The sequence below is a fragment of the Nyctibius grandis genome, chromosome 9, assembly GCF_013368605.1.
Source record: "Nyctibius grandis isolate bNycGra1 chromosome 9, bNycGra1.pri, whole genome shotgun sequence".
Taxonomy (NCBI): Eukaryota; Metazoa; Chordata; class Aves; order Nyctibiiformes; family Nyctibiidae; genus Nyctibius; species Nyctibius grandis.
Window position 1 is genome coordinate 37,332,720 of NC_090666.1, and position 25,346 is coordinate 37,358,065.

Sequence of the window (25,346 nt, forward strand, 5' to 3'; positions counted from 1 at the left end):
CACAGCAAGGATGCGGGAAAGCATCTCCTGTCTGGGGCAGTGAGGATGAGGGAGAGGCAGGGTTCAAAGCAAATGAAAAAGCAGATGGAAATAGCCCCTGGGTCTGCCCGGTGCCGGCTGACACCCCTCAGCCACTTCCACTCAGGTTTTAAAGATTTTGAAGTCTCAATCTGTCCCTTTTTTCCCCTCCCCTTGAAACCAGCGCAGCTCCCGTGCGATGAGGACAGCCCCGCAGATGCCAGGCCTCACGCCTCGCCCGCCCCGGCCCCTCGCTCCTTCCCCCGGAGCTCAGGTTTCCCCTGCCCGCTCCAGTGACGCTGCCTGTCCCGACAGGTGCCAGCCGAGCTGCGAACACACGCCGGGGTCACAGCGGCGCGGAGCGGGGCGGCGAGTGGACATGCTAACATAGGGGCCAGGCGCCCGGATAACCCCAGCCCTGTGCCCAGCTGCCGTGTCCCAGCACGGCACCCGCCACAGCCATGGACCCGGCCCCAGAGATGAAGAGGTAGGTGGACTTTGGGAAGGAGTGAGGGTGCGCGGTTCCCCACTGTCCGTCTGGGTGGCAGGGCCAGGCCATGCTGTCCCTGTGTCACAGGTTGACATGTGTAAGGTGGGAGTAACAGCAGATGTGCCCATGTCCTGGGAGGGACAGGGGCTAAGCTAGTCTTTGTGAGGAGACCTTTAGCTCCTTAGCAGCCTAAGTTTAGGTGTAGTGAAATGATGAGTTAGGAAGAAGTTCTTGCAATTTGTGATCCTAGAAACATCTTGAATTAATGACTTTTTCACCTTAAAGGTGCTGCATCTCTTAAAGTGACAGTGTAAATTCCGTCTGTGCCCTGCACCCGTAGTCTGTAACACAACCTTCTCAGTTCATGGAGGGGAAGAGGTTTGACCTTGCTAACGACAAGCTCCAACATAGCCAGGAGCCGCGGCAGGACCAGCTGCCCGCAAGCATCCCACTGCCCGGCAGTCACTGCTTCGGTCCTGCTGTTGGGTATCAGGGTCTTGGGATGGGCAGCATCAGCCCAAAGTATTGCAGTCAATTTTCAGATCTAGGCTAGATTTTTACGCCAGATTTTAGAGGAAGCCCATTTGTTCTGAGTGATGACTAAGCCTGTTTCACCTTCCCAGCAGCAAGTGTTAATCAGTCTTAGAAACTCTGTCTGGGGAGAAATGGAAAAAGTCTCGGTGGAAGAGTAGTCTTGGCATCATCCATCCTGGTGAATACTTGTGCCACAGTCTGTCCAGATCACCTGGCAAGTCTCCTGGGATGGCTGGAAACATTTGACCGGTCAGAAATGGAGTTCATGTCCCCAGACCCTGAGAGCTATTCCTCTCTGCTCAGGGGAAGCCACGCTACCCCTCGGCATTTTACTGGGAGATTTATTCTGAAAATCATCTTGCTCAGTTCAGCCAACTGAGAGGACAAAATAATCCTGTTTTGACAGGCAGCGATGGAAGGGGTCAGAGGGTTGAGTGGAAATTGGAGGGACTGGCCTGCAGCCAGGCTGGAGCTTATGGAGGTGGGCTGAGTTCAGGCTTGCTTGCTGAATTTCTGTGAGATTTTTTTCTGGGGAGAGGTGAGGTCAAGGTGGTGGAACTAAGACCTTTGAGGTGCCTTGTGGGAGCCACTGACTTTGGCAGTGAACTCAGATGAAGTCAGCTGGTCTTGCAGGACTCTGGCAGTGCCCCAGCGCCTCTGAGACTTCTGGTTCACCTTGGTCTTTTCTTGCCTTCATCAATCAAAGCAGTGCGCTATTTGCACATGTGGCCACTTCCTTGCTACTTGCTAGCACAGTCATTACATGTTGTATCTCAAAGCCCTACTACAAGACTCCCTTTTTTCTGTTCCACCTCCTGGCTTGTTTCTTATTCATGCAGGAGTTTTCTCCCTGGCAGAGAGGACTTGAGGGCTGCTTACTGCTATTGCAGACTGCTTGTCATGAAGCATTTTCTAATGGCAAAGCTTTGGGAGCAGCAACGTGTCTAAACCCAGGTTATACAGGAATATCACCCCTAGAGTCTGCTGTGCATCTCGATATTAAAATGTGGTTACTCAGAAGATGGCTATTTCCCTTGCACAGACAGCCTCACCCCAACACTTTCTTTGCAGAAGTGAGGTCATTGCTGTAATTTATTTTCATACTTGCACCTCAGGTGGCACCTCATCCCTATTTTATAGATGAGACACATTGTCAAAGAAAATGAAGATGTGACTTCATTGCTGGAAATCTTCAGATAAACCTCTAAACTAAAAATGAAAACATATGACTGAATGAAAACATTTATGGTGAAATGACCTCTTTGACTTTTGCCCTTTGAGCCCTGTGCCTTCTACAAGTTACCCAATGTAATATTTGCAGCCAGGAAAAACTGAACTTAAAAAAAAAAAGCAAAGCAAAAAGGTCCCCAAAACATCGGGCCAAGCAGATCTTTTAGCACTTCGGATGCTGAAGTTCACTATAGCTTTTTCCTAAGTTCACTGCTATTTCTTCTACTCCATTCATGATTAAAAGTTTCACAGAGTGTGTAATATCAGTTAGTCTAATGCCTTCCACTGTATTGACTCATTAACGGTTCTTCAGAGAGAGGAAAAGTCTCCACGACACATCTCAGACAAGCACTGGTGCAGGTGGCCAGTCCGTTGCTGATACTTATGGGTGATCAGCTAACCAAGAAGTTTTGACTTTCTTTATTCCGGTAAAAGAGAATAAACAGTATTGCTTACCAGGCGAGGAAATTTGTCCTGGAGCATCTTCCTATTGTTCTGCATTTTCAATGCAGCTTCAAAAAAGCATATAGGTTCTTCAAATAACTGAAGTACTATACTTTCCTTACAGGAATAGGTTCCCCAGCATGAACTTTGAAGCAGAGATTCTGACAGCTCCACACGATAATTCAGGTATTTGGGAGAAAAAAAAAAAGGAGATGAAAGTAAAATGCCCACTCAGCTTGCTATCACTACCAACATGTTTTAATTCTTTTGGAGTTAGAGATTGTTTAAAAAACAAACAAAAAAAAAAACGAGGATTCTAAACTGACTGCAAATCAGGTGATTTCAGGCTTATGTTAGGGTATAGATCAAAGTATTGAGGATACATGTTGATATCTTTAACTCCAATAGGGCTGGACATTGGGTCTCCATACATACCTACCAGAAACACAACTGCCTATGACATGTGGTTTTGGAAACAGCACAGGCATCCAGTTTAAGATTGCACAGCCCTGTATGAGACATACAAAGTTTTCTTATTCGTGGCAACTAAAAGCAGAGGACAAATAAGCAGATCCTCAAAAGGCAAAAATGAGGATGAAGATGCTCTGCTGAGTCCTATCCTTCATCCTCATTTCATTTAGAAGGAAAAGCTGTGCTTTTTTTTTTCTATTGAATACTTCCTTTCCAATGCTGATTTTGCATGTTGAGGCTGGCACTACACCTGCCTTCATCCTGCAGCCCTCTGTCAGTGATAGACCCCAGAGCCAGTACTGGCATCTTCTCATGAGCCTCAAGTCTTAGTCTTATCATTGCTCCTCAGACCCAAGCAGTTGGCCAGAGCTTGTGCCCTGGCAGCAGTGCTGTCATTAGGATGAGACAGCAGGAAAGTGAGTTTCTGCAATAACTGCTTGCAACCCCTTGAGTAGCCCTGGGTGTTGGTTCAGAGCTAGAAATCTTGGTCTCAGCCACCCACATTTGAGCACAAGCCTGTTCAGATGAAATGCTTTTGCTATTAGTTGCCCTCCTGGCCACAAGCTGCAGCTCTCGGTGGGGAATTCACCGCCCCAGCAGAACATCGTAGTCCCACGCCAGCGAGAGTCAGAAATGAGGTTCACAGGGTTGACTATTTTTGCTTCAGGTGCAGGTGGCAGTTTTTGTGTTGCATCACCCCTAATAGCCAGTGTGCCAACAGCTGGCAATTTCAGTTATACCGTCCAGCACGTGCGAGAGTGGTGGCCCCTCCGGGTTTGGACCTGCTGTGTGATTTCCTCCACCTTCTTACCTTGGGTCTTCCAGAAAAACACTCCAGTCACCTCCCTTTCTGCAAATCAAGTACCCCATATCTGGCTAAGCATTTTGGAGACGTTTTCATCAGGCTGACCTGTAGTAATGAGGCACTTAACAAATATGCTGATGTCAAAGGGCATCTAAGAATAGTTTTCAAACCCTGTGTGTGAACAGGTTGGAAGGTGTTCACATGAGCTCATCTGCATGGACAGCGCCTGGGCCATGTGTCCTCCATACCACCTTCCTGAATCTCTGGCTTCTGTTGGGTGGGGTTTCTTCCATGAGGTAAGTGCTTTGATCCTTCGTTTGCCTTGAAGCTGCTAACACACAATTTGTATTTGTTTCTCAAGAGCTGTATGTGATCCCTTCCATGAGAAGTCTCACGGCTGAGGAGTATGTGGAGGCCTTTAAGACATTTTTGGATCATTCAACAGAGCACCAGTGCATGGATGAATTCAACAAGGAAGAAATGCCCAACATCATGGCTAGGTAAGGATCTGTTACTTTCGGAGGGCAACCTGTACACAAGGGTCAACCAACATGTTTAAGGATTTTCTGGGGCATGAATGAACTTTTAATACTTTTCAATTTTAAGTCCCTTAATAGCAGTCTTTAGGATATTCTGTTTAATGACTCCAGAATATGTGCTATTTCAATTAATACACTGTGCTGCCTCTCAGCCTATGTTAAGGAAAGAATCAAGACCTCATTTTCATGTCCGTGTCTTTTCATTAGCTGATTTTCCAAGGATTAAAGTATTTTTTTGTTTTGGTTTTTTTTTTTTAAAAGAAAGCTCTCTCTTGTGCTCTCTCTCTGCTTTTGGGACTTCATCACACATGAGTCCAAACAGAAACACATCTCTAATTCACTTCTAGTGACTAATTCTTGGTTTTCTCAATCCCCTAAGACCTCCTTATTTCTATCCTAAGTCGATTTGCATTGCTTAAGCACCAAATAATAATCAGTTTTGTGAAGTGTTGATGTAATATATTAAGCCCGGATGACTGCAGATAAGTTTTAGAGCAGCCTAGATCCAAACCACAAGAAAGATCTTTCAAGTTTGGGTAATTTCTGAATGTTATGGAAACTGTATTCTCCATTGAGAAAAAAATTTAGGTAGGCAACTCCAGACCAGATGTCTATAAAAAAAAAAGCAATAGAAATAATAATTAAAAATAATTTGTATTGGGAAATTTTAAATGAAAAAAATTACTTATATGAATTTTAAATGATGCAAAACACTGCAGCTTCCTATGATGTTGATTGTGGGTGTATCAAAGGCTCCTGACCCTCATTAGGGCTAGGGCTCCTTGACTAGCTCACAGCCTGCAGGATTTACTCCTCTCTCCTCTCTTGTTGAATCATTGCTGCAGCATCTCCTGAGACTGTGTATGGGAAACTCAATCCCTCTGCACAGTCCACGCCTGAGAGCAGAATAAGGCCATAAAATATGTCAGAGCAGTGAGGTGCCTTGAGCCCCAACTCCTCATACTCGAGCCAGGTTGTTATTAAATATTCTACTAGGAACCACAAGGTTGGGGTTTTATTTTTGATCTTTTCAGAAGTAATTTTTCTAAGATCAAAGTCATTGAAGATTTTGACTTTTCCTCTCAATTTCAAACTAAGACGAATATTGAAAAGAGATTTCCAGTCATCTGGATAGCCTGATTTTTCCTGATCCAATACTGGAAAACAAAACTTGTCTCCTGAGGGTGCAGAAGTCTCTCTCCAGCTCACCTTGTCCCTGCAGCCCTGGCTGGGGAGCAGTGCCCATCCCATCTAGGCACAGCCCTGCTACCCTCAAAGGGAACCCTTCGCCCTGGGGTTCCCTGAGGACATACGCACGGTGCCAGCCACAGCTTGAAGAAACCTCTCTGGCAAAGGATGAGAAACACTATATCCTGATGCCTACTGTACTTTGAAATATGAGCTTGGTAATATGGGATTGGGTCCCACCACGCAGCTGGTTATAGCTAGGCTGCAAAGGGATGCTTGAATTTCTATCCCAATTCATGTGGCAAAACTCAGTTAAATTTCCAGGCCAATGTGGCATCCAAGATATTTGAATTAAAACATGAAGTTGTGTAACATAGTATGGCTAAGTAATGTGTACGTATCGTTTCAGTCTCGGCAATGGAAAATCGACTATAAATGTTCTGGGAGTTGGAAGCGGTACAGGTAAGGAGCTTAGCAGCACCGCTGATGCCGGGGGATGTGGGGTCCCTATGGGTAGTAGAAAGTGATACTGAAATTTTGAGCAATGGCAATAACTACTCAGGAGTTAATAACAGTGTTTCTCATTGAAGCAGAGAATGGCAAAACGGGGTGTAGAGCCAGGACAAGAGCCATGCTCCCTCCCTTCCTTCCCCATCTCCCTTCTGAACTGCTGCTGCTCAAATCTGTCCAAGAAGTGAGATGAGTGTGATGATTTTAGCTTAGTCTCTGCCTCCTGATGACTCTCACCTGACTTGATATGTCTCAAAGCAAGGAGTCCTGCTGTGGGTTAGGTACGAGAGCATCTTCAAACCTCGTCGAAGAGAGTGAGAGACATCCGAGAGGTTCATTCCAGCCAAAGTCCTGTCTTAGACTATCCCACCTGAAGGGATCTCTCATTTTGCTTTGCATTTTGTTATCCCAGAGGCCAAAGCTGGCGATGCTCTGCTCCAGGTGGTGCAAAACCAGCTGGCCACAACCGTTAGCATAGGGCCTCATCAGCTTTTTCAAGACATGTTTCTTTGTTACTGCTGTGTTTTTATCTTGCAATAAGTGAGGTTTAACTGCAAATGATATTTCCCTGCAGAGAGGAACAATCTTTTGGAAAAATGGCTTTAAAGCTGTTCTAAATGCATTTGTGCTTTAAAAAAAAAAAAAAGCACTGAAACATCCAACTTTGCTCCTAGGGAAACTGGCAGAAAATAAAAAGTTGAGAAAAGAAGTGGCAGTTTGATTTGTTGGAGTTTGCTTTTGCTTTAAAAAGTATTTTCATCTGAATTTTAAGTGTTAATACTTGTAAATGAAAGAGTTTTTCTCTTTTTTTTTTGCTTTTTTTCTTGAGTATGGGAAAAATAACATTGAATTGTTTTCCCCAATTGGGAATATGTTGGAGTGTGTGAGAAAGCAAGGAGGAAGAAATCATTCAGTTCTCAATTACACTCCATTTTCATTAAGTAATATAAAACCGAAATTCTGACTCCAAGAAAACATAAGGGAAAAATGAACTTTTTGCACCATCCTAATTTTTCCTTATTTATTTCCTCTTCAGAAGATGTTTTAATGGAAGACCAAAACCCCTAAAATTTCCTGGGTTTCCTGGGTAGCTGCCCCTCACAAACTCGCACCCCCTCAGCTTGGCCACGGCTGCAAGAGATGAACTTCTGTGGCCAGGCAGGGAGTGAGCTAGGGTGATACTGAGCAAAAGGTTATATCTGATCCCTGACCTTTCCAGGCTTGGACTCGGATTTCACAGAGCCCCCGGAATTAGTTTAGTTGACGAAAATACTAATGGGGCTTAGTGACCTACTCCACATCCTAAAAGGCTGCTGGCCACTCCAGATCACATTTTCTCATTCACCCCATGTTTTCCCATGGATGCTTTAACTATCTTGGCTGTAACCTCCCAGTTAGTGCCAGGGTGGGCTGCTGTTTTCAGAGGGTTTCACTCCTGTTTCATCCTCACTGTGGTTAGTGCTGAAGGGTTGGTGGTGGCAGGGCAAGATGGAGCAGAGAAATTCCTGCTCTGCAGCATTGTATTTTACTGCGTGTTTTTGCAGACACCCGAGTTGAGGACGTTATTACCTGCTCTTGCAAAGACTGGATTAGGGCATTTTACAGAGATGGAGTAAAAAAAAACCCAAACAGCTTTTAAGATACCCATTTGCTGTTGATATACCCATTTGCCACCATAAGTGGCTCCAGGGCATGGGGCAGCGATGCTCTGCCTCCTGCTTGCCCTGAGCCGTGGGGATCCCACATCAGCACCTCTAATTGCTGATGCTCCCCACCACAGGCATGTACTAACTGGCATTTAGGACTGTCTAAAGTGATTCAGCTGCTTGCTATAGGGATCTTCCTTCCTGTCAGCAGTACTGGTCCATGCCCTCACCTTCAATGGGTGCAGCTGCAGCCTCTTTCCTTGTGCCTTTGGCCAGCCCTGCACCACTGCCACTGCATTCCTCAGGGGTCTCGGGTATTTTTTTCTCCAATTTCAAAAGACTCATCCTTCCTTGGATGTCCCTGTAGTGCTGTCATGGCTGATATTTCCTTCCTTGAATTCTATTTTCTGCAACACCTGCCAAAGATGACGACTTTTCTCATAGCTGGTACATCAGCTGAAAGTCTAGGAAAGATGCAGTATCTCGTATCAAGCCCTCTGTGTGTGATATTTGCAAGGGCAGGACTATTTTTAGGGCCCACCATCAGCTACAGCAGGATTCTTGCAAAGGTCCCCTCAAGGTGGTCACCTCTGCTGTTTATTTCCATAGTCCCAGATGAAGCAGATGGACTTCGTACACTTGGTGTATATCGTGGCCTTTCTGAAAGAAACAAGGGTGACCTGCATCACCTCGAAAGAGGCTGGAAACTTCTTAGGACAGAAGGAAAGACTGCCGCTTGTTCCTCCAGAATTTAGACAGCAACAGAGGAGCACCAGTAGATAAATTTGCAGGGTACCTACGTGCAAATATGAGAGTCTCTGTCTGCAACTCCAAGATAACAACTAGTTAGTAGACCTGTCTGTCCCATGACCCAGAATATTGCCATTAGCAGGATTCTGCACTGTTGCTTATCTCTTCCTTGTTCTTAGTCTTATCTGCAAATATATGTTACTTTGAGCAATAAGATACTATGGTAGGACTATCACCGGGTTAGACGCCAGCATGCAAACAGCAAGGTAGAAAGTGCCTCACTTCTGCTTGGGGGAGTTCCTGGCAGCAGAGGTGGCAGGTGCACCGCCATCCTTTCACCACATTTATGTACTTTTTAAAGTAAGGAATTTGTGTTTATTGAATAGGTGAGCAGGATTTGAAAATGATCAGGATACTGCAGGCTGCGCACCCAGGGGTCCTTATTGACAATGAAATCATAGAGCCCAACCCACAGCACGTGGCAGCTTACAAAGGTAAGGCTATACCTGCTGCCTGGGGTATAGCGAGGACTGTCAATTTGAATGACGAGGTTTTTCCTGCTGTTTTGTGAAATTCATGTTTTTCTTCTACTTTTTAAAACAGAGCTGGTGAATCAAGCTCCAGACCTGCAGAATGTCTCTTTTATTTGGCACCAGCTCACTTCCTTGGAGTACGAACAACAGGTGAAAGAGAAAGGCGCACCTAAGAAATTCGACTTCATCCATATGATCCAGGTAGTGGAGTATTGCTTTAATATAGAAGTATTAGCCTTAACTCCCTTCATTTCTGCTGTATGCATCAAGTTAGGGGGACCAGAGCTGAGCACAATTCTCCCATGAGCAGTAACTTCTGCAGCAGCTCTACAAACACCAGAACTCATTCCCTGTCCACACTGGTTTTGGTCACTGGTTTGTACTCATTTAACTGGGTATGGTAGGTAATAAAACAGGCCAAGTCTCAGGCCATCACACAGAGGCCAACAATTGTGCTTTGCTGCTGCAAAAAGCCCTGAATTTTTTGCTTTATCAGAGTAGTTTGGATGGCACTGAAGGGAAAGATAGTGAACGAACACCTGTGTCAGGCTTTGGGTCAAAAATTACGCTGCTACATCTCTGATGCTGATGACACTGATGTTGTATGTGCCAATTATATTTTGTAAAAAAAAAATCTGTTATTCTCTCACTTTAGTGGTTTTTATTTCATTTTGCTTTTATTTCATTTTGTTTTCATTTCATAAGAGCTGATTTCACAACCAGAAAGTGTTCCCGGGGTTTGATGGCTGGGTCAAGGACTGTTATAAGTCCCGAGGGCAGCCTTTGGGACGAGCCCTGCTTCGTCCTAGTGCAAATTCCTCAGTGTCTGGAAGAGATCCAGCTGGCCCATGGCCCAGACACGGTTGAGAATGCCCCTGGTGATAAGGACTATCCAAACAAAGCAGGAGACTCCCCTCTGCACATATTTTCCAACCACAAAACTGCACTGGACTTGAAGGGCAGCAATGTGCAAGTCAGCGTCTGGCTGGTGGCCGAGGTTGAGCAGAGGGTCCCTGGGTCTGACCCCAGGCTGTTAGTGCCAGTGGGAGAGCTGGTGATGCTCAGTCCTGTGGGGCATCCCTCAACATGCATGCTGAGTCAGGACAGGCTGGGAAGCAACTGAGAAGTAATTTAAAACAACTCTATAGAGAAAGGGTTTAAGCCTTTGAAGGGCCATTGCACTGGGGAGGAGGAATAATGGCTGTGTATATAACTCTGTCACTTCTAGATGCTGTACCGTGTGGAGGATATTTCCAATACTATCAAGTTTTTCCACAGCTGCCTCAACCATCAGGGTAAACTCCTGATAATAATTTTATCAGGTAAGAGGGACTTTTTATGTTTTGCTTCATTGCTGGTGTTTTGAAGAGCTTTGAAGTTTGAGAGCCCCAAATATTTGCCTTGAGATTTCAGTAGTGCTTATTCTATAGTAATTAAATAAAAAGAATGCTGTATTTCATAAGGAGGATGCAATCTTGGGCTTAGCCTCTTGGACCCCAATGTCTGATGGGACCACTTAGGCATAGCCATCATGCTCTTGCTTCTCTGCTTATGAAGGAGATTAATTGCTCCGTACCTCAAAGAGACCTCCTGCTGTGAAATTACTGGCTGGAGAGGTGTGGCTATTCATGAATGAGGGTCAGTCCTTCATGGTGAAATCAGCACTGTAAAAACACAACCTGAGCTCTGGGAGGACCCATCTTTGGGGCTATTCCCCCTGCACAGTGATGGCCCAGACCCCAGCAGGACAACGGCCGCTGCCAAGAGCTGCAGGCTTTATGACAGGACAGGAAAAAGAGGCACTTAAAACATCATGGCACTTATTAAAAAAAAAAAGAGTGTTTTTTTTTCCAGTGTGCCATTCATGAATCCCCGGCTCATGGTGCGGTGGATAAAGCACACTTCCCCATGTTTGCCATTAAAACTCCCCCTCACATCGCCGGTAGGCTGTTTCCCTTACTAGCTGGGACTGACTTTTTCAGGTATATATTCTTTGATGTGCACTCAGGTTCGATGTATAAAAACATCTGCAGTATTCTAGCAAAAGGGCACTTAATAGGTAGCATGCACGTGCAGGCTCAGTGCATTGGTATCTCTATGTGTACTCCTCCTGGGCAAATCCAGTGCTGGAGACCATCTCCTAGGAGTTTCCTTTAAACAGGAGGGTTTTGGAAGGAGAGTTGATGGAGAACACAGTTTTACCCCTCTCCAGGCACAGACATTTGTAAGTGCACTCAAGTAAGGGGAAGATCTCTTCTCCTGCTCCTGGCAAGGTGTGGGCGAGCAGTGAGGGAACATTTCAAACTCATCTAGTAGTTGCATATGCTGGTGTTTGACTGCCTTGGCTTTGCAAAAGTAACCTTCCCTCCTGCTCTGGCAGACAGTAGTGGATGGGCCAGCTTATGGAAGAAGTACAGACACTGCTTGCCTTCCACCGACAGTGGCCACTACATCACCACCAAGGGCATCATGGATGTTTTGCAGAGACTGGGTGTTGAATACCGCGTTTATGAGTTCCCGTCGGGCTGGGATATCACCGAGTGCTTTATCGAGGGGGACCCAGTTGGAGGACGCATGATGGATTTCCTGACAGGGACAAAAAACTTCCTGGGCATGGCCCCGCCGGGGCTGCGGCGGCAGCTGCAGGAGGCTCTCTGCCAGCCCGAGTGCAGCAGCAAGAAGGATGGGAGGATCATCTTCAGCAACAACTTGAGTATGATTGTGGTTGAATCCTAGGGTCCGGACCAACGGCAGAAGACAAGTCAGGGGGGTATGGGGGCAATGCTGTTGCAGAAGGGCATAGCATAGAAAGAAGGCAACTCGTAGGCAAGAAGGCAGGAAAGTGGGGCTCAGCTGCAGCCTCCCAACCCCAGCCAGGGTCAGTGGAGCTGCCTGCGACACCAGGGATGAGCTCTTTGTCCCACAGAGATTAACAGGGCCAAGATTTCACCCTGGCTATTTAGTTCAGCCCTAGGAGAACATTTTCCAGAAAGTAAAGAGCTTCATCTCACTAAAAGCCTCCATGGACTTGTTTTTTAACAGTATGCATCCTGTCTGTGCTTTTGACACTGGGATTTCCACTTTTCTATAGAGCCAGCATGTTTACATACCTGAGGACGTGTCTATATGACCAGGTGCTGCTTTGCAGCCGGGAGGTGGCTGCAGCCCCCATGCAGACCCACTGCTTCCAGCTGCACCAGGACAAATCCAGCAAGGTGTCCCTGCTGCTTTGCACCCAAGCGACGTGCCTCACTGCACCCAGACCTGAGCTGTAAGTTGCTCTGTGCTAGGCTATTTCTGATGGTTTTATCAGCATAGGTATTTACTGCCCCAAGCATCTCAGCATCTCACAATATAGACATGTCTTAAAAATTTATCAGCCTTTTTGTTTGGAGAATTTTTTGGATCCCAGGATGATACTTGCCCTGTGCTCTTTCAGGCAGATATTAATTTTGTTACTTTCTTACTACTGTTTTCTCCATATAAAATAAAAAGCAATTTGAAACCAAAAAAAAGTTACATCTTCTTCTGTATGTGTGGGCTTACAGAAAATGAAGAGTGAAGAGGTCATTCGGTTCAAAAATGCAAAATTCTGTTTTATGGAAGCATTAAGGCTTTCATGTGAGAGAGAAAGACAAGCCTGAGGCCACGGAGGAGCAGGGATTGAGCTGCAGCTCATCCTTGTGCCACAGCCGTGGGAGGAAGCTCGGCTCGTTCAAAGCAGCATCACAGCACCTATGTTTCTTAAATATAACGTATGTGGTTAAAAGATGTTAATATAGGTAAGTTAAGACTATTTCCACAGGGTCCTGAGTTGTTCAGAGGGCTGAAGGAGGTGCTGCCACGGCAGCTGGCTCGAAAGGGAGATCCTGCACAGGAGACCAGTGGGATTTGGTGTTGCATTCAGGGCCACGGTGCTGTTCAGACCTTGGGCTGGGCACAGGGGGAAAAAGGGGCCTGCAGTTCCAGCAGCCTCATTGCAAATAGCTCTCGGGGCAGGAAGCATCAGCTCAGATGGAAAATACCTGCAGGTACAGAGCACACCTCTGTAAACTGATTTTTCCATGCTTAAGCTGGAAAGCACATGCCGTGTGCACATGAAGGGGCTGCAGGTGCCACTGCCTTATTGATGTCTGGTATTGACCAAAAGGCTTGTTCCAGCATGACGAACACATGGGTTGGCACACTAGCTTGCAAAATATTGGATGTCGTTGTCACACAGAGTCCTGCTAATCCTTCTAAACCTAACCCACCTCTCTGCCTGGATGCAGTCACTGCCAGAGGCAGCAGCGGTCCATCTGAGAAGGGAATGCCAGCTCACAGAGTCATTGCGGCTCCTCTTTGTGCTTTGGCTTTTTTGTTTTGTTTTTTTTTGGTTTTTTTTCATATCTTTTTGAAATACAGCCATTTCTCCTGCAGATGTTTTCTCTGAAACTACTGTAAGGAAAGAAAGAGGAAAGCAATGGGAAAACGATAGCATAACATCATCCCTCTGGCAGGACTGCAGCACCCTGGTCTGTAAGTGCTATTGCTGTCAGTCTAAGGGACATCAGTCAAAACCGGATAACCTCCTCCACAGTACCCCATACCTGTGCACAAGCTTTTCGTTTCGACCAGTTTATTTTTTATTCTACAGGTAGCTCCTTTGATTGTGCTCGCTGACAGCACTGGGCAGGGTGTGTACGACTGGGCTGTTGGATGGGCTCTCAGCACTGCTCCCATCAATGTTCTCTTTCCACTACTAAGCCCCATGGTTTATTTCCACACATTAGTGATGTCTCTGTCGCTCTCTGGCAGATAAAAATGAAAATCAAAATATATCAAGAGTCAGACTTGCTTTTCAAGCTCCAAAGAATCATCTACCTACTAATCTTTGCAGAAATTTGACACAGTCCAGGTTCCCCCAGATCTTCCCCAACCCAAGCAGCACTTAGGCTTTCACCCCTCTTTGGAGTTTCCTGAACAGGTAGACATGTTTCCAGTAAGCAGATACTCAGCAAAATCCGTGAGCACAAAATTTACCCACACCATTGTAAATCAATGTGCAAATGCTCAAAAGAAAGGAGCACTTCAAAGACTGTTCAGTGACAGCCTAGGGAGATGAAACAGGGCACCCCATTAAAAATGGGACTGCTTAATGCTTTATCTGTAATTTTTCCTTTGATTCTTGAGTCATTTAACAATGCCTCTGCTTGTACACCTGGAACAAACGCTATCCTAAGTGCCTGTTCCATTTATTTATATATTTGTTCTTGGGTGAATATCCTATTTAATAACTATTTGTTGTGCTTTTTAAAATAGGCTGTCCTCCCACGCAGAAGGTTGGTCTGTGCTTTCCCAGCAGCTGCGGTTGGGTCTGGGTGCCCACGAGAGGGCTGCAGCAGCCAGCCGATGCAAGCTGCCTCCCAAACTGCTTGAGATGCTGAGATGAAGCAGCAGAATCAAGTATCTGGGCAGGCGAATGATGCACCGGCTCAGCTCCACCTTCTTTGCTGGGTCATTGCATGTGGATATCAGCCGTTGGGGACTATGCGTTTTTCTACAGCAGAGTCCTGTTCTTGGTGCCGGGCTCCAACTTATAAAAAGTTACGATTACACAGCATGGGTGCTAACAACGACTGCAGAAAATTTGCTCTTGGGTAGTTTTATTTTCCCCACTCGATGGTTGAAGCGCTGCAGCTTAGTCATCTCTCAGGCACAGGTCTGTAGACAGCTCACCAGGGCTATGGCTGACCACAGGAGGAAACATGAGGAAGGGGACGTCAGGAGCACGAGGTTGCTTCTGCTTTAGCTTTGAGCTAAATTAACCTTGTTGATCTCAGTCTGGATGGGCCCTACTCTGCAATGAGTGTCATGGCAGTCAGCAAGGAGCAGGTCTTTGGACGGAGGGACCCGTGCCCTTCTGTCAGCGTGACAACTTGTTCCAGCCCAAAGCGAGCGCTTTTGTGGATAACCACGTAGTAAGCTGCCATGTGTACTCTGGAGAAGTAATGCCTACAAACCCCAAACTGCATTATTTTTAAATGGAATGGTTGCAGATTTTATCCTTATTTCAAGTTGATAATATCCCCACTTCAACAGCATTGCTCTGATTGTGTGTTACAGCCTCCTAAAAAGGAGTTACAGACAGCAGCTCTTTATAATATCAAGGAAGGACAATTTCTTTTTTACTGGTCTTGTTATTCAATCTGGGGGGCTGAATCGTTCGCCTTTGTAATGAATGTTAAGGCTTCTCTACCATGAACATTACCAGGGGGATGAAGGTAGCATAGGAACTGGAAAAATGTAATAGCTTATTTCTGAACAATCCCATTAAAAGACAAGCTCAGTAAAATACTGGAGCATATATTGAAATGATTAAAGCTAACCTCCATCAGGGAGTAAAACATAAAAATACAGATGCTGAACTTTATTTGTTTTACCCTTTCAATATTTGCCCACAGAAATCTGTTGAGGCTTATATGAAAGATGTAGAAAATCTTTGGGTACCCTGTGCATTCTTCATAAATAAATACATCAAATAAATGCATGGCTCTAAGGCGAGGTCTCCAAGAGTCACGGGCTGTACAGTATCTGTATTAAGAGTGTTCATTGAGACACCAGGCTTTGCCCTGCAGATTTCAGATTTGGGGTGCTAGTTCTGGAGTTCGCTCGGGTGAAGAAACCTGAGGCAGGATCTAGATGTGGCAGAGAGGTTCCCACAAGCTTGTACTTAGGAAATCCCAGGAAAACTCAGGGCACGGTTATGCCCAGAAAATAGTCTTCCAGCTTCCCTGAAACCTTATGTGGTTCAGAACTTCTTCCTCAGAAATATTGTCAGGCAGTCCTTGCTAGGCACAGAATTTGGGTTTCCTGAGGGACTGACCTTTCTCAAAGAACTCTGTGATGGGAAGGACAGGAGTAACTGCGAGCTCACAGAATCAAAGGCTCACAGAATCAATCAGGTTGGAAGAAACCTCTGGGATCATCAAGTCCAACCATTGCCCTGACACCACCATGTCAACTAGATCATGGCACTAAGTGCCATGTCCAGTCTTTTCTTAAACACAGCCAGAGATGGTGACTCCACCATGTCCCTGGGCAGCCCATTACAATGTCTAATGACCCTTTCTGAGAAGAAATACTTCCTAATGTCCAACCTGAACCTCCCCTGGTGAAGCTTCAGGCTATGTCCTCTTGTCCTATCGCTAGTTGCCTGGGAGAAGAGGCCGACTCCCACTCCACTACACCTTCCCTTCAGGTAGTTGTAGACTGCAATAAGGTCACCTCTGAGCCTCCTCTTCTCCAGGCTAAACAACCCCAGCTCCCTCAGCCGTTCCTCATAGGTCAGACCCTCCAGACCCTTCACCAGCTTGGTCGCCCTCCTCTGGACTCGCTCAACATGCAGTGTCTTTTGTCTTTTGATGGATTTGGTCCTGATGACTCAAAACATGAACCATCTCCACATGCTCTGCATTCAGCAGAGAAGGCAGCAAAGGCCAGACAAATCTCCCCGAAGCTGCTGGTTGTACCTCCGTGTACTGGTGGTAGGATGATACTAACCTTCCTTGAGCTTACAAACACCTACAGGATTATTAGGATTATTAACCTTCCTGCTCAAGTCATAACTCCAAGTAGGTGTTTATCATCCTACCTTTTAAGGTACCATATTTTTTGAAGGACAGATCCTCTAGACTGAGAACAAATATCTAAACCAAGTCTAAAATACCTTTATTATTAACCATTGCGCCTTGGAGTCACTCAACTCCAGTACTTAAGTATCAACAGAAACTTAAATCTTGCTAGATGGTGAGAGTCCTGGTTAGGTCTCCAAAGATATCTATGGACCAGTGCATGGTCACTCTGCCATGTGCCAAACTGCTGAGACACCAGGCAGGAAAAACCTGGAAATCTCCTTATTTTGGTATTGACACGGTGGGGTGATGGTACCAGTAAACGCACGGGCAGGGCAATGAGTGCATTCGCCCTGCCACAGCAGAGTAGCTCCAGGCTGGCTGGGGAGAGATGACCTTCTCGGGACAGCTCTTTCTGACTCCTTCTCACCCAGGGGCAGTCACCCAAACCCCTGGCTGGGGGGAGAGTACCTTGGGGTCCAGACAGACACCCCTAATAACACTGTCTCCCCCTGCTTCTTCTCCCTTGGTCAGCCAGCCCAATTCTCCTGGGAAATGCTGAAATTTAGATGTACACCTCTTCAGAAATCACAAAGCAAACAGAGTTCTCCTTCTGCCACCAGTATTTAGTCCTTTCCTGTCTCTAAGGAATGTCCCTTATCAATGCAAATGTTCCTTGCAATCAGTCCTAAAACAGGAAAACAAATAAACTGACAGCTTATCCCTCTAACACAAACATGTTCATATGGTCATCCTGGCACGGAAGCTGAGACTGCAGCCTGGGCACCCAGAGCAGGTTTTGGGCCAGCCCTCCTGCACCCTGTTATTTAATGCCACTGGTGTTAGCTAAAGCAGCAGCTGTTACAAAACACAAGAAATGTGTTGTTCATCCCCCATTCTCCTTTAATTTCTTATTAAAAAAAAAATCCCTCCAAGATAAATATTTGAAGAGTAAAAGGTACAGCTGGAAAGATCTCGGGTCTGAAAAGGGTTTATAGGACCTCTGAGATGGCCGGATCCCAGCAGGGATTTTCTTCTCATCTCTGAGAAGGACCAGGGAAGAGCAGAACAGGAGCTTCATTTCCACTAGTCCCTTCCCGACAGTCTGATGACATTTTTGGTTAGATCTGCCAGCAAGTTTGTAGAGAAAACATATGTTTTGTCATACATTGTAATGATGGTACCTCTGGTGAATTTAGAAATGAGATAAAGAAATTTTCAGAGCAGTTTCTAAGTCCCTATTGCTTTGTTAACATTTTTTAGCATCCTATTAATCACTCTGTATGTATCTGTCAACAGCTGATATTATGGATTAAGGAAGATTACAGCTCATTGCTCCAGTGGCTGTTTTCTTTAGGTTTTAACTCTATGGGCACTTTGCCATTGACTTCACTACGACAAGACCAAGTCCTTTGTTTTTACGCACACTTTGAAATGCTTTTCTGACTCAGAGTTGTTTTACTTTATAAGGTACCTAAATGATCATCCAGAGGGTAAATGTTTTGATTTTATTATTTCTGGAAGAAGGGCTAATACACTCTCAGTGCTGAACAAACAGTCCAAGAGATCTTGATTTGCAGATGTTTTCATATAGATAAATGCTGACTTTGGTTTGTTGTGCCTGTGCAGATCATGTCATTTGTTATTCGGGAAAAGGGGACAGTATTTGAGGAAATGCAGATAAAAGTTCTACAGATTCAATACCTTTAATTTATAGACCTTCATCATTATTTACTATCAACTTGTCTTCATTTAGCACACACCCAGGGCTAAACAATAACAGTTTTTCTCTCACCCAATGTCCCTTTCCCAACTGAGGAAGGAAATTGGGAGAAAGAGGGAGACTCATGGGTTAAAATTAACCAGATTTAATAAAATAAAGAAACCAATATAAATGCTAACACAAAACACACAAAAGTATACTTAGCTACAGGTTGCAGCAGGTTGTCCAGGAATAGCAATCATCAGCAATGAGGAAAAAAGAGCAGCCAGGAGAAAAAAAAGAGCAAAAACTAACCCCACCTCTTCCCACCAAGCCCTCTCTTTTATAGTGAACTTGATGTTAATGTTACAGAATACACCTGTGGGCCAGTCTGGGTCAGCTGCCCTGAATTTAACTGCTAATGGCCTTGATCACCATGGCTGGCCACAAACTGAAACAAAATCCCAATGAAACCAGGACACAGGTACAGGTTATCTCCAATTTCATGTATTGGTTGTCCACTTCGGAATACAAAGAAATCCCTGAGACTCAAAGCAGAACTAATTAACACCAGAGAATCAAACAAGTCAACTGTGAATAACCTTCAGTCTAAAAATTATTCACCCAAACTTACCCCCTTGTACTGTGACTTGTTTTTATAAGTGCTTAAAAATAACAATGACGAAAACAATAAATTTCAGCCTAGACGTCCTTCCTGAGCTTATTTAATTTTTGTGTCTTACCTCCAAGGTCTCATCGTTCCCAGCTCCCTTCTCCAGCAGAGTATCTCCCCTTCCATAGCCTTATCTCAAGGCAGCCAAATTAGGGAAAACTTTCCTCCTGTGCCTGGGGGGACGCAGGGTCATGGCCAACCTCTGTCATGACTCACTCACAATTCCTGCCAAATGTTAATGCAGATTTTTTGCTTCAGAGCCTAAGATGACACGAAACAAACGACCTGTGCTTGTCTGGGTGTTTTACTAGGAGTGTCTCACCCGATTACAAATGCCTTAAAACAACAAACATTGCCAGAGCGTACCTTCACTGCTCTTCGTATAAATTATTCCTGAGCCACTGCTTAATGTTTATTAATATTTCTGATGCTTTTGAAATTTTAAACTAACATTAATGTAACCTATAGTACAAAGTCCGGCAAAGTTGTTAATGGGAGAGTAAACATCTTACTTTCTCCTCTGCACGCGTGAGCTGTATTTTGGGTCCCCGTACGTGTAGGGGAGCAGCACCCTCAGCAAATATGGTCCCCAAATTCTTTCTGGTTCTGATGGGAATTTAAATAAATCTTCCAATTCCATCACTCAGCAACAAATTGCTTTTGAACACAATTAACATTTATGCTGGAGTGCTGGAGTCTTGTTTATTTATGCATCACAACGGTCCCTGAAAAAATGTAAGAATATACAAAATCTCACTCAGGTTCAGGCAAAAACTCCACCTTGACCAGAATCGTGTCCTGGCTAGGGAGGGAAGGAAAGAAATAGGGAATATAGAAAATAGTCTGTCTTTTACATATCTTTCTTTTTCTACCCCCATCCTCCCCTGCCTTTTGGCAGTCTGTCAGTTGGGGACCTCCTGCACCAAAGGCTGCATCCAGGACATCAAACCTCCTCCTTGCCTTTCCTCTTTAATTTGCCTAATTTCTTTCCAGATATTTTGCAAAGATGAGCAACAAATAAACCCATTCCAAGTGCCTCTCCACAGTTGTTTTTTATCTGGATGAAAGATATCTCTTTTCTAAAAAACTTTCTGTAACATGAGAACCATCTGGCCTGTGCAAACATGACAGCTCAGCTCCGCTCTTCGTTTCAGGGCTGCTATGGACTGGATGACACCTGCTTCACCATAGAGTCATCAACTCCTTGGTGTCAAGAGATGGTAAGAGAACGGTGAGGAAGGAAACAAGGAAGAAGGAGAAACAACCCTTACCAACCCCAGCATTGATGGCCTGGGGATGAGAGGTGGGCACTGGGAGCTGGCCAGGAGATGCTCTCTAATGTTGCAAGGGGGAGAGGTGGAGGAAAAGTTTTTCCATCACATTTCAGTCCTCTGGGGAGAAACATATGAGCTCATCGCGGTGACATCGAGTGTGTTTCCAACTGACAGTTAACAGTTGGCAAAGCAGGACCAGTGGGTTGTCTGTTGGCTGTCAGTGGCTGTTTATAGTGGTTTTCCAGCAGGTATCATAATTTTATTATCAGATTGAAGTTGCTCTGAAGGCAGAGCACCAGCATTGTGGTGCAGGATGCTGTTTTTTTGGGGGGCTGGGTTTGGGCAGGACTTTGCCTCTGCTAGGTGACCCCTGACTCCTTCGAAAGCCCATACGCCAGGTTTGTCAGGGCTGGCTGTGACTCCTGCTGTGCCACTCTGCTCCTTGATCTACCTTTAACATTCACGTACACCCCAACTGCAAAATGGTTTGTCATCTTCTGCTTCCAAAATCAGGCTAGAAATCATATCGGATAGTGGCTGCTGTTAAGAACTTCTCTTGGATATTCAACAGAGGAACATCAGAATCTGAGCATGCAAAGGGAAGTTCATTTTTGTAATTAAGGGCTGTCTCTGCTCCCAGGAGAGCTACATTTTGCATGGAGCCCTGCCATGATCTTCCCCAGTCTGGCCATCATCACTTCATCTTGCTGAGCCCCAATTTTCCATCTTTAAAATCTTCCTTTCCTTGCAGGCAGGTCATGAGGCTAGATCCATTACTGTAAGTGAGAGGCTTTATTACTGAGGTGGTAAGTGTCATGCCAATACAACGGTAATAATAAATAACTTCTCTAAAAGTGTAAAAGGGTCTGACATTATTAATTGCATTTCAAGCACTTGCAGTGTGTGTGGACGGGAATTGAATGCAGAGTCGACTGAAGGTTTTTCTCTTGGTTACATTTTTGCACTTTGGAAGGAAATGGCCTTTCTTCAGCTGAAATGTCCTCAGTGCATTGACCCAGCAAGAAACCTCTCACCTGTGCAAGTCCCCATCACTCCCATTGGGGCTCAGATGACCCTGCTGGGGTGCAAAGGTGGAGGTGAACCCCTCTGAGAGGCAGGGGAGGTCTCGCTTTGGCCCATAAGCTTTTCTATTTGTTTGCTTTCAGAATTGCTTCCTATTTTCCCACAATATCCATTTCAGCCCCCTTTCATCTGTGGGTATGGGTCAGCGAAGCAAAAGGCTTCCTGAGAACATCTTGCCAGGGTACATGGGCGAAGGAGGCTTTCTGCATTGATTCACCCCAGAGGCCCTTCTGAAATACCTGCCCAAAACAGCAGCCCAGGACTTTGGCATCAAAGCCCTGATGCCCCCCAAAGCACCTTTGATCTGCCCTTGCCTGCTGCTTTTATGTGCTGTGAGTGTCATCCCGCTGACCACGAGGCTCCTCTGCCTCTCTCAGCCCTTTCTGCTTTCATCCCGTACAGATGGAAATGCACCCTTTAGCTAACACGGACCTGAGGATAAACAGATAATATATAATGCTGCACGGAAAGAAGATCTACAACAGCAAACCCTGCAGCACCAGGGCACATATCCTCCTTTTTGGGCAGGGCACATATTTGTCCTCCAATGTCCCACATTCCAGCTTACCGTCACCTCTTCTCCCAAGGGCTCCCACACCATCCCTCCCCTCCAGCTGGGCCAGCAGAGCCAATTGCCAGGCCTCAGGCTTCTGGCAGCCCCAAATTTTGCTTTTACTTCATCTGCAGTGCTTTCTATAACCCAATCACTCAACGTCAGCCTCCTGCAGAACAAGGAGAAGCCCTGCCCTCAGTGACAACCACTGCTTCTCACGAGTTTTGCCATTAGATTAAAAGTTCTGAAAGTATTTCTGTGTGTTTTCCCTTCTGGTAAAAGATTAAGAGTAAAGCCATTCTCTTTATGCCCTTTGCTTTCGTGCATTACAGAGAAATTTACTGTCAGGATGAAACCAAGCCTGAGAAATTTCAGCTTGAGAAATGAGAATTTGGGGCAAGTTCTTAAACACAGAAAACCAAGATTTAGAACAGAAACAAGTAGAAAACCTTAAAGACGGCAGGTTTCTCTTGTTATAATCATATAACTTAAAAGAAGTATAAAACGCAGCCTGCTAAATAGCAATAGAAAATCCTGAGTTCTTTAAAACTGTTATATTTTCTTCCTGAAATATTTCATGTCAGTTAAATTTTATCTGAATGAGAAGGAAATTACAATACCCACAAAACCTTAGCTGATGCTGCCATCATGGTACAGGAGAACCATCCTGCTTGAAATGCTTAGAAAAATACAAAACAAGCACCTTGCAATGTCATTCATGTAAAACACGGTAAGACCCAACCCTCAGCAATTCTGAATTTCATCGGACCTGTTGCACAACCAGCAGAAACAGCACTGGCATAAAACCCTTCCTTTTCTAAAGAGCTGGAAACTTTATTTTCTTTTTCCTTTAACAACAAATGCAAATGCTCTAAATCTTCTCAGTCTGAAGTACAGATGGCATCAGCTGACATCAACAGGAGGCAATGCTTTTAGATGCTTATAAAAAATGTGATTTCACGCATCTCTGCTGCAAGCTATTATTCAGTAATGAATGTGCAGAGGGCCTTCACAATGCCCAAAAAAGTGACTAGAGCTCTTTGTTAAAGCTAGAAGTTGGTCTCAGCTGTTGCAGGGCTCTGGCACAAAGCATTGCACAAGGCTGAAGCCTACCCTGTACGTCTGAGTCGAGATGCTCGGAGATAAGTTCACTGAGCAAACGCAGGTCACGTCAGCAGATATAATGTGTCCTTTGAACCTCCGGTACCTCATTTTCTGTCCTGTACTGTGGCGTCTGTCTTCCTTTGATCATTGACTAAAGGGTGGTTGTTTCATTACAATGAGAATAAAAATAGTTGACATGAGAGAGTGGTGTTTTGCCTATTCAGAAGGACAGTGGAAAGTTGCACTCCTGAGTTAGCTTGAATAGAGTGAACATTATTAAGTGCTACCATGAAAAAGACCTCTCGAAGGAGATAATGCCTTCACCCAATTAATCCTTCCTAATGAACTTACCCTTCGGAGATGGGCAGAGCAATTTCAGCGTGAAGTTTGCTTCCTGTGATCATTTGTGCCAATAAAAGTCTTTCAAGAAAGCTGATGAAAACTGATGTGAATGTGCCTGAAGTGAATTTATTTTGATATTTGACTTGTCAGAAAAAAAAAGTGGTTTGTACTTTTCAACCTGATCTGCTATCGTTCTCTCTTGATGATTTCTGTTCTTTAATAAGTCCTCAAACGATAATAAGGCTCCTAGGCATCCCTTTCCTTTGAATTTGCAGCTGAGAAAATTCCATGTTTGAAATACTTGGAAATGGAGTTTTATTTGATAACCTGTATTTTTGAGGCGGATAACTACTTTGCTGAACACCTTGATGGTTATTTCAATAATAGTAGTTTGAAAGTGCTCTTCTGGCTCCAAGAAATTTCAACTGCGGAAAGAAGGCTTTTTCCACACAAGCTACTTTATAATGATACTTTGCACTTAGGCAGATTCTTTTATTGAAGCATGTTTTATTCATTAATTCACCAGACCCTCAATTGGTTTTGTCTAATTGTGACTCTCTTTATACCACACAGGCTTGGAAGTCCAACCATGACAGTTTTTTACTGCTTTTCGCTGTGCTTTGGAGATTCCAATAAAGAAAGTGCCAGAAAGAGGTAAAAAAAAACCTGTGAAAGTTCAAATGAAAAGGAGGGTGTCAGACTAAAACAAACCCAGGGGGAGGAAAAATGTCAGGATTGATGAGAAGATTTTTTTTTTTAATTGTCTATTTATGATGTGTTGGTTCTCTTATAAAACCAGGAGCTCCTGTTGAACTGCAATTAGAACTGGTTCTAGGTAGCCAAAAGTATGAGAGCATCTCCAAACTACAGCAACTGAAATTAGCTATCTAGTTCCTACTTCTGTTTTAGGAACTTGTACTACTGATGCAAGTTTCACAGATGCCGGTGAATATTTTTGCAGCCTTGGAAAAAGAAAATGTGCCTGAAAATCAGTTGATAAACTGAAATACCCAAATTTTAAATGTTGGCCTCTGCAACTTGTCCACTGCTTTAAAATGATTCAGAAATGTGATCATGAGTAGCAACTATGAGTCTTCTCCACCTCCAACCTAACCAGATAAAGAAAAGTCACTTAATGGGCACAATGGAGCTAATAGCTGAGGAGAAATTACTTTCTGACTGCTACACATTTTTGGGGTCATGATTAAATTAGCCACTTTGAATTTGTGCAGCCTGGTTTCATACCTCAGGTGAAAAACTGGGATCATTTTTGGGCACTGCAAGCAGCTTCTCATATGTACTTCTCAGCTCCTGTGGCAGGAAGGAATAGTTTTTAAAATTGCACTTTGTTAAACACAGTTGAGGAAGAGCCAGTGCATCCAGGCCAGTGTATCCAGGTTGTGGGCACTGAACTAAAATTTCTTTCCATATTCGGGAAGAATCTCTCAATCAAAGTGAGACTTTATGGCCTGGTTTTAATTTCACAGTTACAAAGATGAACATGCAACTTTTTCAAATAAGTAATTAGGTGTCACAGAATAAAGCACTTGTCTACCAAATAACAACACATTTAAGTGAAAAACTGTACTAACTCTAAAAGATTTTAGTGTCTATAATTTATTTCTAGATTAATGGGTATTTTATAGTCCATCCTACTTAGTGTATAATAATGCTTTTTTAAATTATTTTTTCTGCTTCTGTTCCATGTAGGTTAGCAACTATTACATCCATTCTTTTCAATGAATGTCTTAATATAGCTCCCTTCTAATGAAAATATATTTCCTTTGCTCATTTTTGCCAGACCTTGTATGTCTGCATCTGTCCTGTGTGCTGGGGGTAAACCA

At 44.5% G+C, this 25,346-nt stretch overlaps 1 protein-coding gene across 2 annotated transcripts; it reads left to right on the plus strand.

The window, feature by feature from the left end:
* The first annotated feature begins 334 nt into the window (after positions 1-334).
* LOC137667355 (carnosine N-methyltransferase 2) lies at positions 335-12,673 on the plus strand. Of its 2 annotated transcripts, XM_068408072.1 has the most exons (8): positions 335-505; positions 2,841-2,902; positions 4,354-4,492; positions 6,129-6,181; positions 9,012-9,119; positions 9,229-9,359; positions 10,387-10,480; positions 11,539-12,673. In XM_068408072.1, the coding sequence occupies exons 1-8, from the start codon at positions 480-482 to the stop codon at positions 11,892-11,894; spliced, it is 969 nt and encodes a 322-aa protein (XP_068264173.1). In that variant the 5' UTR covers positions 335-479; the 3' UTR covers positions 11,895-12,673. The 2 variants fall into 2 exon arrangements, with proteins under 2 accessions (XP_068264173.1, XP_068264174.1); XM_068408073.1 differs by lacking the exon at positions 2,841-2,902.
* Positions 12,674-25,346: the final 12,673 nt, after the last annotated feature.